This window comes from Camelus ferus, chromosome 14 (genome assembly GCF_009834535.1).
Source record: "Camelus ferus isolate YT-003-E chromosome 14, BCGSAC_Cfer_1.0, whole genome shotgun sequence".
In the NCBI taxonomy this organism is placed as follows: Eukaryota; Metazoa; Chordata; class Mammalia; order Artiodactyla; family Camelidae; genus Camelus; species Camelus ferus.
This window is the reverse complement of record NC_045709.1, coordinates 19,089,581-19,106,147: the sequence shown is the minus strand read 5'-3', so window position 1 is coordinate 19,106,147 and position 16,567 is coordinate 19,089,581. Positions and strand designations below refer to the sequence as shown.

General features: G+C 38.0%; 1 protein-coding gene across 1 annotated transcript in view; it reads right to left on the bottom strand.

Moving 5' to 3' along the window:
• The window catches only part of UBL3 (ubiquitin like 3), a 58,384-nt gene extending 42,433 nt beyond the window's left edge, over positions 1 to 15,951 (bottom strand). Inside the window, exon 1 of the mRNA XM_006192943.3 lies at positions 14,891 to 15,951. Coding sequence (XP_006193005.1) covers positions 14,891 to 14,917 — 27 coding nt within the window. The 5' untranslated portion in view covers positions 14,918 to 15,951. The remainder of the gene's footprint in view (positions 1 to 14,890) is intronic.
• Between the last annotated feature and the right edge of the window lie 616 nt (positions 15,952 to 16,567).

Genomic DNA, 16,567 nt, shown 5'->3' with positions numbered 1-16,567 from the left:
TTTGCTTTGGAGCTCCTAGCCCATCCTGTACGTACAGTGATGGAGTGCCCGACCAAGGAATTAACCAAGAAACTAATACTGCAATTGGGAACAAGTCTCCAGTGCAAATGGAACAAGAAGGGAGGGGAGAGGTGCTTCTAAGAGGAAAAGAAAGGCTAAGCAAGGGTGAAAGAGAGAAGCATAAATGTTAACTGAAAGATCTGTGGGCAACTGGAGGGTTCATTACAACCCAAACATGGCACATACAAGGGGGCAGCAACAGGAGATGAGGCTGGATGCAAGTAAAATTGCTAAGAGCCCTGATGCCACCACTTAAGGAGCTGCATCTGGACTGGCCCTTAAGCGATAGCCAACCATGGTTAAGCAGAATAGTCAAACAATGAGATCTGTGTTTTCAAAAGACAAACCTGGGAAAGGAGTGAAGGATAAATGTTAGTAGATAAAGGGGAACAGTATCTGGATGAAGACCTGGTTGAAGGTAGCAGAGATGAAAAAGAGGAAATTGATTCAAGAGACATTAGAGAAAACTGATTGTCTCTGGCTATGGACAGGATCTATCTGGCACACTGGCATCTAGTAAATGTTTTCTCCACAAATTAGTGAGGAAGATAATGATCACTTATATCACACAGAAGGGCAGAAAACAAAAACCACGAGAAACACAAAAATTTAACGGAAGGACTGGCAGAAGACAGAGTGAGAGAAACTGAAAAGGAACAAAGAAATCAAGTGAGGCCATATTCCTTCTGCCTGGAATGTGATTCCCCAAGATACCTGGATGGCTTGCATTTCCTTCAGATCCTTGCATAGATGTCAGCATCTTAGTGAGCTCTCCCTGATCTCACTATTTAAAACTGAACAACACAGGCATACTCTCTTGATACTGGAAAATGGGGAGCGAGAGGATGGCCATGTCCCAGGTCCCAGGAGAGTCCCTGGGATGTGCGCCATCAAGTGAGGGTCCTTGGCTTCGTGAAGGAAAGAATTCAAAAGTGAGCCATAGTGGAGTGAAAGTGATTTATTCAGAGAGATATATACTCCATAGACAGAATATGGGCAGTCTCAGAAGGCCAGAGAGGCCACGAGGCGTGGGGATGGGTGTTTAGTTTAAAGTAAAAGTAGTTACACACTCCATAGACAGAGTGTGGGCCTTCTCAAAAGGGACGAGAAAAGGGCACAAGGTCCTGGATAGTTAAGTTTTTATAAGCTCAGTTATTTCATACGCTAACAAGTGAGGATTATTCCAACTACTTTGGGGAAGGGGCTGGGATTCTAAAGAACTGGGCCACTATCCATTTTTTTTTACCTCTTATGGTTACCCTAGGAACTGTCATGGCGCCGTGGGAGTGCTATTTAGTATGCTAACACATTACAATGAGCGAATAATGAAGCTCAAGGTCTACTGGAAGCTGAATCTTCTGCCATCTTGGTGTTAACTCCTGTGTCATTCTTTTAATGGTTGTACCCTGCCCTCTTGCCTCCTGTCCCACTCTCAGCATTCTCCAACCCGCTTTCCTGCTTCATTTTTCTCTGTAGTACTGACCAACCTCTAACTATTTATATATTTGTTGTGTTTAGAGTGCCTTCCTACTACTTAAAAGTAAGCTCTGGTAAGGAAGGAATTTTATCTGTTTCATTCACCACGGTACACCATAGCCTAAAAACATGGCCTGAATAGCATGTGCTCACAAATACTTGCTGTCTGATCAACTGAACGATGCAAAGAAAGAAAAAGGGCAGGGTTATCATGCAGAAACTGGTAAGTATGGAAATAAAATCTCTAACTTGGAAAGTCTATTGATTATACAGACTGCTGAAAGTTAAAAATCTATGTAACAGTCCTCTAAATACAAAAGGCTCAAAAATGTTTTCTTCGAATATGTATTTTTATATATAATATATTCAAGTTTTTGAAATTAATTGTAACATAGGCTTTCTATTTAGTCACAAAGTAATGAGGGAGTTTATAGCTTGAAAAATCACTCACAATGCTTGAAATCCACCACTTCAAGTACTTAGATTCTATTAATACTTTATCAACTTCCACTACAAGTTTCTAATTTCCTTTCTGAAATTTTGGTTATTATTTTGGCTAAATGTTAAGCAAACACAAGAAGTTAAAGTTGAAATACCAGAATGCTAGTATAATCACAGTCATTAGCTTTAAGACATAGTGAAGAGGCTAGAACACTGAAAAGGTAAAGAATGGTCAAAAGTTGGAAATGCAAAAATGTCCAATATAAAAAAGCCCACCCTGCTGGCTGGCTTCAGGAAAATGAGCAAATATCATTGTCTCACTTTCCTCCTAAATACACTGCAGCTAACACTAAGCACCTACCTACCTATTAAGCTTGTTCTGAGTTGTTGTTGTTTTTTTTTTGGAGGATTAAATCTGTTTCAAATAATTAGCTTGGCACAGTGCCTACAATAGTAATTCACTCCTTTAACCCACAAATATTTTGAAGAATCTACCAAACAAATGGCACCATACCTACTGGCTATTGTGGCAAATGAAAGAGCTATACCTATACTCATAGAATCTATGACAACTAAAACAAATCTAAAGACAAATAAATGAATTACCAAGTGGGACAGGTGCTACAGAGGAAGCCTATGGGGTCCTGAATCAGAAAGCAAGGGAGTGAGGGAATTCAACTTCAGATATGGGCAGGAAATGTGTCTCTGAGGACAGGGAAGCTAAGAAGGCATTACCCATATACAGAGGATACAGAAGTATACTGATAAGGATTTTGGGCAAAGGGACTGATATGTGCAAAGGCTCATCCCAGGTGCAGGAAAGAGCTTGAGGCCTGTCTGAGGAACTGGGAGGACCCAGTATAACTGAAACACAGTTATACCAAAGCCAAACAAGGTAAGATTATAGAGACAGGGAGAGACAGAGGATGCAGGGCTCTGAAAGGGCCAGGGTAAGAATTTGGGATTTTATTCTATGGGAATTTATTCTTCAATGGAAAGCTGCTAAAGTCTGTTTTTTTCAGAAGGAAAGATAATCCAATTTATGTCTCATAAAAATCACTCAAGCAATTCTGGAAAATGTATTATGGGGAATGTGAACGGAAGTAGAATAATTAGTTCCAAGACTAATGCCGTAGTCTAGGCATTAGAGACGAGACTTGTAATAGGGTGGCAGCACAGAGATGACGAGAAGTTGATGGATTCCAGATATAGTTTGAAACTGATTGGATTTGGGGGATGAGGGAAAGGAGGAAATTAAGGATGACTCCTAGATGTCTGACTTAAGCAACTGCTTGGCTAATGGTGCCATGGTAAATAACACAGTTAAATGTTTAATTTTAGCTATTCTTAGCTACTAATAGGATAGAGGAGAAAGAGAGGAAAACTGGTGATCCTATAGCTAAATATCAAAAACAAACAAACAAATGAAAGAAGAAAGAAACTAAGGCATAAATAGAAAGAGCAGTTAGGTCAAGCTATGAGGGAACAGCAATATCAGACCAAATCTCCCAATGAAAACAACTATAAAAGTGAGATAAAATACCAGACAAACCGAGCTTATCTGAAGGCATAGAGAGAACCAGCAAAGAGAGTCAGGACATCAGGGGCCTTCAAGGGAGCCACAAAGAAGACCCTCGTTTCCCCTCGATGCTTTTGCCAATTACCCGTACAGGGCATACAGGCCAAACAGAAAGCAGCATTCTGGAGCTTCTATCAGTCTCACTTGGATGGGAAGACAAAAATTGGAATTCTATACTGCCAAGGTAGCCAGGGATTGAGGATCCCAGAACAAAAGGAAGTGCAAAAAGCAAGCTCATCATTCTGCTCAATTTTTGCCCTCCAAGAATGTGCTGAATTGTAAACAACATGGACTGAAATGCAGGAAAATGCAGCAAAAACATGTCGCGAAGAGGCTACAAACCTAAGCAGAGCTTTCATCACCCTCAGAATACTTAAAATCCAGGGCTTGCCAAGGAATAGGCATCTTGGTAAATACTCCAAACTTTTAAATGAGATCTCAGAAGGGCTATGTACTAGGAGGCTACTTGAATTTCCTGATTACTCTGAATTCAGGCCTATGTCTTATTAATCACTGATGAATCAAAGTGATCAATGCTTCTCTGACTTCCTGCCAGAGAATATTAATAATATTTTTCTATCTGGAGAAAGATAACATCGTTCAGATCCTCCATAATTTTCTATCACAACATTAATAAAACATGACCAGGCATACTAGGAAAAAGGATCAAATGATCAAAAACCAGACAACAGAAATAGGCTAACAGGTGAAACAGGTATTAGAGTTATCAGACAGAAACACTACAACAGTGTTTATGTACACACAAAAAAAAACAGATGAAAACAATGTGAGAACTTGAATCTGTATAAATTTTAGGACTGAAATTAAGAATTCAATAATGGGGTATAACCAAATATTGGTTAGAGAAGATGTAAGTGAACTTGAAGATAGTTCAGGAAAAATATCCAAAGAGATTTACAGAAGGGGGGAAAAAGAATGAAAACTGTGAAATGACCTAACATACATGTATTCATAATCCCAAAAAGAAATGAGAGAATTGGATAGAAACAACATTTAAAGAATACCAGCTTAGAAAATTCCCAAAGTGACAAAGATAGCAAGCTATAGATAGACTTAAGACACTCTACAAACTTCATGCAGAATGAATACAATAAAAGCCATCCATAAGCACGTAATAATAAAATTACTAAAAACCAAAGACAAAGATAAAATCATAAAAACAGCCAGAGAAAAATACATTAACTTCAAAGCAAAAACAGTAAGACCAAAGTTGACTTAACAAAAACAGTGGGAGTCAGAAGTTATAAAAGAACTTAAAGGTGCTGAAAGAAGAGACCCTTAAAAATGAAGGTAAATAAATACATTTCCAGGCAAACAAAACCAGAATTATTACTAGAAGACCTGCATTAAAAGTAATACTCAAGGGAGTGCCTTAGATAAAAGGAAAATTACCCAGAAGCAAATGCAGCAAAACAGGAAGAAATGAAGACTTCTAGAAAGGGTAAATGTGAAAACAAACTGAAATGAGTAATCGCTATTTCAACAACATTACTACTACTGCTGCTACTACCACTACTACTACCACTACTACTATTATTATTATTATCTCAACAACAACAATAATGGCATCTCTGAGGTTTTAAATAAAGCAAAGGGTGGAAGAGAGGTAAATAGGACTAAAGTATTAAAAGGTCTTTCCATTTTCCCAGAAGTAACTTATGACAGACTCAAATGAGGTCAAAGATGTATACTGTAATCCCTAGGCTACCCAGTAAAGAGATAATAAAAGACTTTATAACAAATAAGCAAAGAGGGAGATATGGAATAAAATAAATGTTTAATTAATCCAAAAAAAAAAGCAAGAAACGAGGGGGGAAAGTTATAAAGGACTGATGGTACCAGCAGAAAACAAATAATAAAGTGGTCAATTTAAACCCAAATAATGTAGTAGAGCAATTACATTAAATGCAAAACAACAAAGATTATCAGACTTAGTAAAAAACAAAAGTCAACTGTATGATGCTTAAAGAGATTCATCTTAAGTATAAGGACAAAGGTTTTAAGGAAGTGGATGGAAAAACAAACTACAAAAAAAGTACTATATGATACCCAAAAAATAGACTTTACGGTAAAAATTATTATTAGAGATAATGATGATAAAAGGATCAATCCAACAGGAAGAGACAATTGTAAATGTAACCAATAACTTGACCTCAAAATACATAAGGCAAAATTTGAGAGAATTAAAAAAAAACATACAGAGGACTCCTCTCACAGTTGGAGATTTTAACACACTTCTCTCAATGGAGTGATAAAAAGAGAAAAAGGTTGGTAGTGATATAGGGGATCTGAACATGATTAATAAACTTGATTCACGTGATATTAAGCATACCACACTCAATTTTCTAAAACTGACCATAAAGCAAGTTTCAATAAATTACCCACAACTGAAATCATAGAATGAACAATCCTAGATATACAGTAGTATTAAAATAGATATAAAAATATAGCTAGAAAATCCTCATATGTTCAGACATTATATAGTATATTTCTAAATAACCCATGAAGCAGAGAAGAAACCACAATGGATATTTTAAAACATTTCTAATTGAGTAATAAAAATATATCAGACTTTTGAGATCCATCTAAAGTTGCATTTATAGGGAAATTTCATAGACTTAAAGGCATATGTTAAGAAAAAAAAAGATTTATCATTACCGATTTGAGAATCCATCTCAAGAAACTTGGAAAAGAACAGCAGATTAATTTTTTTTAATAGAAGGAAAGAAATAAAGGTAAAAGCAGAGCCTAACAGAAAATCAAGAATTTTTAAAATTTGAATTGGCTCTTCGATAATCGTTGGAGATCAAGAAGAAGCACAAATTACCAATAAGCAGATTTAAAAACCACATATCACTACAGATACTGCAAACACCAAAAAGACAACAAGAGGATATTGTTAAAAAAAAATTAAGCCAAATTGGAAAATTTAGATAAAATCCCTTGAAAAGCAAAACCTGTCAAAATTGACAAAGTAATAGAAAGTGTGAATAGTCCTATCCGTATTGAAGAAACAATCAATAATTTCCACAAGAAAAATCCAATGGCTTCACTAGTGAATTCTTCTAAACATTTATGGATGAAAACAATCAGTCTTCACAAACTGTTCCAAGGAATAAAATACATTCCCTAGGTCATTGTATGAAGTCAGCATAACCTTGATACCTAAATCTGTCAAAGACTTTACAAGAAATTTAAAATTACTAGTCAATCTTTTTCATGAACAAAAATGCAAACACTATAAATGAATATATTCTAGCATATTAAGAGGATAATGCAGATGAAAAAGTTAGGTTTATCCAGAAATTCAAGTATGCTTTAAAACTGGTAAAAATGTATCCCTCCCCCTCCACGCAATTTTTAACATGTATCTAACACAGAGCAACCACATTCCTAAGAATTTTATCCTAAGAAAATAATCAGACAAGGCACAGAGATATGTTCTAAGATACATATTACACCATTGTTTATAACAGCTTGTAAATATCCATGAATATGGAACTAGCTAAACAATTTATGTACATCTATCAGAATCAGTTCACACTCATTTTATATGAAAGTAAAGAAAATTAAACATATATCATGAAAAAATATTTTGTCTAGACCCAGTGAACTGCCATCTCGCTTTATGTTGATAAACAAGATATAATGCCTAACAAGACAATCTTCTTCAGCATTGAAAGAACATTTTCTCCTCAAAATCTAGTCACAGAAAATTGCTCACATATGTATTTGATTTAGATCATAAAAAAACGCTACTAGATCTGAATCAGTCAACAGAGACTCTGCATCATACATAAGCAGTTATAGTAAAAAGACAAAAACAAAATACCCTAAAAGCATTAAATCAATCTACGTGTTACATATATAAAGCAATAATAGTTTCTATATTCAAAGTGGTAAATTTATAGGAAAAAATTCCATTGCATAATTTATACACAAGAGGACTCAAAGCTCCGACAAGTTTAAAGAAAACTCCCTTTAACTTTAATTTAATCCACCCGCATTAAAATCATTCAATCCAGAAGTTAAATAGTATTTTGCAAAGATACCTGGAGCAAAGTGTTGGGAAGGAACCTGAGGCATTTTGCTTATGAAAGAGCGCCTGAGGGAGCCAGCCGTCTGCTCAGGTTAGGTGGGGGGAGAGGGCTTAGCACGTTTATCACTGTTACCACGAGAACCAAATTCCTATTCCAGCTCTCCATTTTCCTAGCTATATGACCCCAGACAAGTTCCCTCACCCTCTCTGAACCTAGAGTTGTGAGAAAGTGAAAGTCAGCTCTGTTGACAACCACACTGTGGTATCTCTAAAACACAGAGGGACAAGGCCAACAGAAGACCAACTGGTAATAAACTTTCTCCCAGGGCCACACAACAGCTCCAAAATGACTAACAATCTTCTCCAGCCCCCTTCCTCTCTCCTGCCTCCTAAAGACAGCTGAGAGATCCAATTACTAACCCACTTCCACTTCATGTACACAGAATTCAATCCAGAGACAGCCTCCACTCCCCCCAGCTCTCATTAGATTCATTCAGCAGTGCAAATCCCACCAAAAACTTTTCCCATTTCCTCTTCCTGAGACTCGGCATGGTCACTCAGGTGAGGGCTCTTTGCTGTAGCAAGTCAATAAACCTGACTTTTTTCACTACAGTTGTACTCCTGGTGGTCTTCACCTGGTGGGCAGCAGCAGTTTCTTTTTCTATATACCAACCTGTTTATCCAGCATCACTGTGAGGATTAAACCAAATATTATCCTGTAAAATGCCAAGCATCTGCCTAGTAAATAGCTAGTACACAACAAATATTATTAGCATCTCTCCCCTATAAGCTCAAAATGAAGCTACACGTGTAATTTTATTTTTTCAATCATCTACCTAGTTCATCACTGCCAAGAATCCCCATCTCTGCAAAACACAGCTAAGAGCCACAGAATAAGCCTCTCAAGTAAAAAGAACTCCAAGCAACCAAAACAGACATGATCAAATCCTTGAAATAAAGATCATACACTTTACTATAAGAACGCCTGAAAATCCTACTCGGACACCATTTGTTCATTTTTAACACACTTTATCCTAATAAACTTTAAAAATCTGATTTCCACAAACACAGCAAATTAGAACCAGCAACTGTAAAGAGTTAGAGAGGGATAGGTAGGCATACCGACCACAGAAAAATATAAGTGCTCAACAAGGCAGGAGACAGAAAAACTAAAAATATCAAACAACAGAACTTACAATGCTCAAAAATCTGAAGTCATCTTATGCACAGCTTCTAAGTTTTTCACTGAACATCCCAACTATAAAATAGTTCAGCATATACCTCCGATACATGTATATTCCTTTATAAATCACATATTTTAAGTATGTTATAAAACATTTACTAAAACAGAATTAAAAGATTAAAATATTGTTTTAATTTTAATTATTAACTATTTTAAACATTAATTTATTTTAATCTTGCAATCACTAAAAATACTATTACTGTTAACATATTAAGTGAGAGCAAATGTATTTTGACACTTGGTTTTAAGAGCTGTCACAAGTCGTAACTGAAAAACCTAGTTCACAAAGATGCATAGATCCATACAGAAGAATGTCACTTACTTGTTTACTAATCACTTTTCTGTTCTATCACCAAATATGAACAAGTTTTACTTGTTAAAAGTCAATTACCTGATGTCAATGTTATTACAATTTTATTTTACCTGATGTCAATCATAAATTTTTGCAAAGTGAGGAAAATGTGTGTTTTTTATTTTTCTAATAAATGGGTCTAAAGTCCACTTAAATTCTCCGTGAGGAAGATTTTTCAACAGACTGGAAAAATCTAAACATGTTTTCCAAATATTCTCTCCATAAAATTTCTTCTGAAAAGCAGGTATTTTTTTCAGTTATTGGTTAAAATGTCAATTTTGCCTTAATGAACAACTTACTGTTTGTTTTCTCAAAAATACCTGCTAGGTAGCGTACTACTGACAGCTTCTTGTCATCATGAAGACCAGCATCTAGAAGGTTCACCTTTTGTAAAATAAAAATGTGTAACTCAGCTAAGTTCTACAAATCTTTTAAGTGCTTTGACAGTGAACCTCTGCTCCCTACTTCCACACAAAGTATCATAGATTCTCTTAAAAAAGTATTTTAAAAAGTAACTATGTGATATACTGTAACAGAAAAACTGCAAAAACTTTGAGAAGCTCACGGTGCTGCTGTTGGCCTCTACGTTACAGAATTCCCACACCCTCCCTCAGCAAATCTGAACGTGGACCTAATGTGGGCTCTTCTTAGACCAGAGGCTTTTCCAGAGCCAACCCATATATTAAATACAAAAACTCAATTCCTCCTCCTTTTTGGAGCACAAAATAAACACCTAGAAGTTCTAGTATTTTTACTGTCACATCTTGATTGTCTTGCCCCATCTCGCTTCGTAAACTACTGAACTAGTAGTGAAGGGGCACAAAGCGTCACAATCTCTATTAGATGCTGAGGATATAATAGCTGTAGTTGAAAGAATTATGGCACTCCGCTACACAGTGAAGTACTCAACGAACTTCACTGAACTGAATCAGTATTATGCAAATGATGGCTCTAAGTCACCAAAAATAAGTTAAATTATACATAGCATATTACACATAAGGAGGACAGAAATCCAAAATAGATTGGGATATTTCCAAAACGACCCTTCATGTATTCAGAAAATTCGCTGATTCAGAATAATTTATTACCCAGGGTTTCCAGTTACCATGAATTCTACAGTCACTTTTCAATTTTTTTCCCCCAGAATGAGAGGAATTCTTAAAGAGCACATTTAAGAATATACTTCAGTCTCCTAAAACATATTTACTGTTCCATGTTATGAAAACTAATAGAGCCATCAGCACTTTATCCACTAATTTAAAATAACTTCACACTAAAATAACTTAACACTAAAACTATTTTTCATATTTAAAGTAGTAATAAAAGCAGACATCACTGACTTCATATTTAACACCATTATTATAAGCAGTAGTAGTAGGGGACAATATTTACCTTCCCCATAAGTTACAAAAAGAGTAATGTTTCAGGAGTCAAGAAAATCACTCAAAAGTTTTAAAATGTCTATTCTGTTTTAGAAATTATGGGAGATAAAATAAGACACATTCATATGCATCTGACATCATTTAATCTGAAATGCACTGACAGAAAATGGTTCTCAGGAAGGAAAAATCACTGTGGACTGGAATGAAGTAAAAACTTTTCACAGAAGAGGGACATGAGCTGGAGTAAGATTCAGAGCTAGAAAGGAAAAGGCATTCAAAGCAGAGAGAAATAACTTGTCATTTGTTTTCTCAATAAAAATGTCTAATTTAGAACACCAAATAAGGCACATTCAAGTAAAACAATTTAGAGAAACATTCCATTAAAGATATGTTATTTATTAAGCTGTTCATCAAGTCACCTAATATATATGCACGCGCGCGCGCGCGTGTGTGTGTGTGTGTGTGTGTGTGTGTGTATACATGTAAACAGTACTTATCTGCCCTTTAGCTTCATAAAACCTCCCAACTTATATTTGGAATAAAAGCTCCAGGAAGAGAAAGGAAAGTTAAAAGGAGCTTGTAAGTAAAGAGAAAATCTGAGGCATTAGGTCTTAAAATACTCTTTCTTCAAGTTCAAATTTTTCTACTCTCTAGATCTTTACCTAGCGTGACATTTTCCCCTGGTATACTCTATACCTGTCATTTACTTTAACTTGGAAAAGTTGGAAAAACTTCACTTTTAAAAGAAATTCATTTTAGTGATTTCCTGTCCACTAGAGGGCTCCAATATTTCTTCCACAAATGGAAGAGATTAGGCCATTACAATAAAAATATTCATTAAGCACTGAAAAAACTCAAATTATCATTAGCTCATTTAACCCCAGACTAAAAATGGTTTCATCTGCTACAATGTACATGTTAATCATTTTAAAAGATACAGAGTTTCTCTTTAATTATTTTATCATCTAAAATTTTTCAAACACGAAAACTGCTTTGCCATTATTCTCACACTAATTGTCAATTTCTCTTTTAGGTAGGGTTTTCAATTTTAGATATCATGAAGTATATTTCAGTCCAAAGTTCTAAATAGTAGCTCAAATGTTTTATATAATAGTTTTATAAATGCAATAATTTATTTCTTGATAACTTTGCCAACCCAGAAAACAAAATTACTACCTTATCTACCCAGACTTAGGCCTTATTACTAACAGCAAGAGTAAACATTTTCTTTCAGAAAACCTGTGTCACTAACATAATTCATGCTGCAATTATAAATAATAAATATTGCCCCATCATGAACTATGATTTTGGCTGAGGAAAAAAAAAAGAAAAAAAAAAGAAAAAAGAATCATTTAAAGACAATGTATTATAATGATACTCTGTTCAAATACTTTCAGATTTTTCTCACAAATAAATTATTACACTGGAATGTTAGTCAATCTCTTTGTTCAAACCGAATCACTCTTAGCAAAGGAAAAGCCAATATTTTAAGTAAGTACATTTATATTATTTATAGGACATCTTCACAGAATGTTAACTGAAAAAGTTATCAACTGCAAATTATTTTTTGTAAAGAATATAGCAAATCCTTTCACTGGGAGTACCACTCCCACTCTTCCAAAAGACTGACTTGCTAAATTTGGATTATAAGAAAAAAGAGACTCCTTATGGTAAACATAAAAATCTACTGAATGTTTAAAAACAATTTTAAATGTCAGTTATATTTACAAAATTTAAAAATGAATCTAAAAATCGATTTTAAAGTGAATCACAATAATTACCATAAGAAGACTCTACCAAAAGCATCAATTGATTTAGCAATTACTATAGCTCAAGAATGATTAATCTCTAATGAAAACATGACGGGGTTGTAACTACACTGCCCCACCTCATCTCCCAAACATGATTCTCCTATACAACTGACAAGCACCATTAAAATGTGAAAGAGCGTAACATTTGTTTCTAAATGGCACATACTGGCGGTCACCACTGAGAAACTTGAAAATTTTATGGCACCTGGCAAAAATGTATGTATTCATACATACATTGCAAAAGGATGTATCCTGCTCAATTTAGAATGTGCTTCAAGGGAAATGTCAGGTTATGGAAAGAGGTGGGGGTGGGAAGGCTGACACTTTTCAAGAGTGGTAAAATTTTTCTCACATGAATGTAAATGCAGGTTAATTGTCAATTAATGATAATGAAGAGTTAAACAAATATGAAGCATTTAATTGACAACTTCTAGCTAGTATTTATCATGTTATATTTCAAAAAGCTGAGAATTCTAGATGCATATTAAATGAAGGCACCTCTTAAGCAAAAATGCAAGTAACAGCAAATGAAGGTTTAAAAGGTTTTAACACTGAAAAAAACCCTCAAGACCTCCAACAAGTTAAACAGCTAGAAGATGAGACATAAAAAATAGAACCATCTAATCTGAGCTGTACCTTAGACACACTCTGAAAGCATCACCAGAGCATTATATGTTTATTACATAATACTGCTTTGCCCTTGCACATCACCTTTAATCATGGGATCTCAAAGCACCACAGAATTATCAAGGCCTTAAAATACAGTCTAAAACAGATATAGTTATAGTTTATAACTGCAGCCATTAATAAAACCTTGCCACTGCTTCCCGGTCCCCTGATCTGAACATTAGCTTCCATACCTTCTCTCTGACTTGGAAACAGTATATTCTAAATCATCTCAATTTGTAGCTGATACTACGCACATTCCAGCTTTTTACTGGGCTCAAGAAAGTAGTGGCACTGTTTTAATGACACAAATCTATTTCACTACAACTTCTGTGATAAATAGTGCTTAGGGCAATCATATCTTAGAGTGTGCATGATGGTATAAAATGGAGGCGAGAGAGAGCGGAGAGAGCAAGAGAGAGCAAATCTTTGCTGGAGGTGATAAGCCCACAGAGCAAATACCAAACAGGGGAAATAGCATTTTCCAGCTCAGTCCAGAGACCTCTCCAGGCAACTCCAAGACTTTGGTGGAGGCAACCAAGTCCAGCTATCCCTATTCTCCGATGTGCACACCAGGAGGTGAGGGAAAAGTAAAAGGACAATGCTCGAGTTTTAAGACTCAGGCAGGAGAGTGTAAGGTTGCTGTGTGGCCACCCAAGTGACAGAACCTTGTGGTTGCTTTGCATTTAAATAGCGCACTAAAAGGGAAATCAAACACAGGCAAAACGTCTTTAAACCAAGGTCAAAATATGCCGTTTAGAGCCATTTAATTTTTTTTTTACAGCCTTTAAATGGGGTTCACGTCTCTCGAAACATCTGACATTTTAAAATTTAATCATCACTAAAGTTCAATTTCATTTTTTCGCTGAAATACACACTCAAGTGTTAATGTAAATGAGCGTAACTATGTTAACTTTAATTCTTTCATAAACAAGATTATTCGTCTTCCTGTTAATTGAATTATGTGTGTCCCTAGGACGGCAAAGTGTAATTTCACACTCACACAAACCCACCTCTCCCAGCACTGTAAACCTACCCGGTTCCTGTTAGTCAACAGTCTCACAACCTTAACCTTTATAAGCAAAAAGAAAAGCGTCAATAAACATGAGTACTTTTTGTTTCGAGTTCTTAACATTCCGGGATCAAGGCTCAATCAATAATGTGTTTTATTAGCTTTTAAAAGTCCAATGATGTAATACAACTAAATATTTGGTACTAGAAGTCCTGGAAGAGTCACTAAATGTACCAATATACAGTCAGCCTAGATTTGTGAAAATTCCAAAATGTCTTAATACTGCTGTTGGTGTACTTGTTCACCCAGACATTTCAAAAAGCTCACGACAAATTCTAGTCGAGTTTCTCTTGATGTGATAATATGGCCTTGTTCTTGGAAATACCAAGTTTGTACCTACTGCATTAAGGATCTCGTCAGTGTCACAAAGCAAGATTCCCGTGTTCCTGTCCACCTCTGTATCTAGTAGGGACATCCGAACTCGGCTCTGCCCACCGTCACTGACGTTTTCAGACGCTTTAAGACACAACTGTTCAGAGGCTTCCAGCAAAGAGGAAGGTATTTTCTCCACTTCGAGCCACCTTGCTACATTACCCCCAACTTCTCCATTGTCTTTAATAATTTAGAAAACACAGCCAAATGAGAAAATCCGCATTAAAAGCAGTACTTTCTCAAAGAGGGACACCAGAACCTCCAACTTCTCCAAATCTCCCCGCAAAGCTTCACCCCACGCCTGCATCCTTTCTGATTAAATAAGATTGGAAACCACAGTTAAATCAAAGGGTGTCGTAACTCATCCTTCACTTACCATATCCGCCGGGACATTACTAGACATCTTGCCGTTTGATATATCCCCAGATGTTTACGGGGGAAAAAAAATCAAAAAAGACAACAACAAACAAAAAGAGAGAGAAGTCTTCAAGCTACAGAAATCAACCTTCACGATCTTGACTGGTTCGAGATGTGCTTTCCAAAAAGAAATAAGTTATTTCGGAGCCGAAGTGCCGGCCTGGCCGAGGTTCAGTGCGAAGAGGAACAATCGCCAGGAGCGGGAGGGAAGCCGGGTAGCTGTCGCCGTCAGCAGCAGCAGCAGCAGGAGCAGCCCCAGGACCGGCCGCGCCAGGTGGACCGAGCCGAGTGACACACGGACATGGAGGGGGTGGAAGGGGGTTAAGTCGCCTTCCTCCGCTCCCAGCCCGGCAGTGATTCACACTCGCTCCCGAGTCAAGTCCTCATTAAGCAGGAGAATGCCCCGGCGTCGAGGTACACAGATAACTATGTGGCTACACATGGACGCGCGAGCGCCGGGCGCGGGGCCGGCGCCGGCGGACGGCGCGGGGAAACGGCTCAACTCGCGCGGCCGGGGCTGCGAGCCGGGCCGCGGAAACCCGCGCTCAAGGGCATTTAACTCGTTGCGAGCCGAAGCGCAAGTCCCGGCCGCACAGCCCGGGCGGCGAGCGCGGGGCGCGGGGAGCTCGGCCGGGCAGGAGACCCCACGGCCCGTCGGGGCTCAGGGCGCGGGCGCCTCCGGGCAGCCGCAGGGCTTGGGGCGCATCGTCTCCGGCTTCCCGGCGCTCCTCTCCCGCCTCCGCCTCCTCCGTCTCCGCCTTCCTGTCCCCTCCCCGGCCTCGCGAGCTCCCCGCGACGTCGACTTTGGCTGGTCCCCGGAAGAGGCCGGGTCCTTCCTCTCCTCAGCCCGGGAATGATTTTCTCTCAGAGCTCTATCCTCCTTCTCCACTTTTCAGTCCCCGACGCCGCAGCCGCCTCCTGTCATCGCCCCTCAAGCCAACATGGCGGCGGCGGCAGCAGCTGCCAAAGCGAGAGTCTGGGACACCCGAGAGCACTGCACCCCCTTCGCAGCCGCCGCCCCCGCCCTCCTTCTCCCCCTCCCCCTCGCCCCCTGTCGGCCCCAAGTGCGTAACTACGGAGACCACCCTGGAGCATCACGGGAAGTGTAGTCTATGCGTTTCCGGGTGAGGGGGGAGAAGCCACCTAACGCGTCCTCGCACCACTCCGAGGCCACGCCCCTCTTAGCAACAGTTGCTAGGAGAGGAAAGCTCACTTTAGCCAAACTGCTGCCTAGGAGTTAGGCAACACCTGCTACCAGGAGGGCTGTGATCGTACGAATTATTGGGGGAAAACAATTCTGCACAGAGAAATTCCCTCATGCACAATATACACGGAGAGTTAAAATAACGGTTTACCTCCAAGCAGAATCGTTCATTTTAATGATAGTGCGCTCTCCACATCCTGCAATCTCAAAGCATTTTGTATAGTGATTTCATCTAGGTATCTCATCAACAATACATTTGGAAGATCAGAAGCAATCATCGATTTCCAGTAGAAGGTCATAGAAGTTCAACAAGAGCAAGGATCTCATTAAGCAAGGAGAATGTTTGAACATGTGTTTCTTGAAGACCCAGGGCCATACAGCTACAATCTAGTTAATTGAAATGACCAAAAACTGTATTAGATACAATAGTGT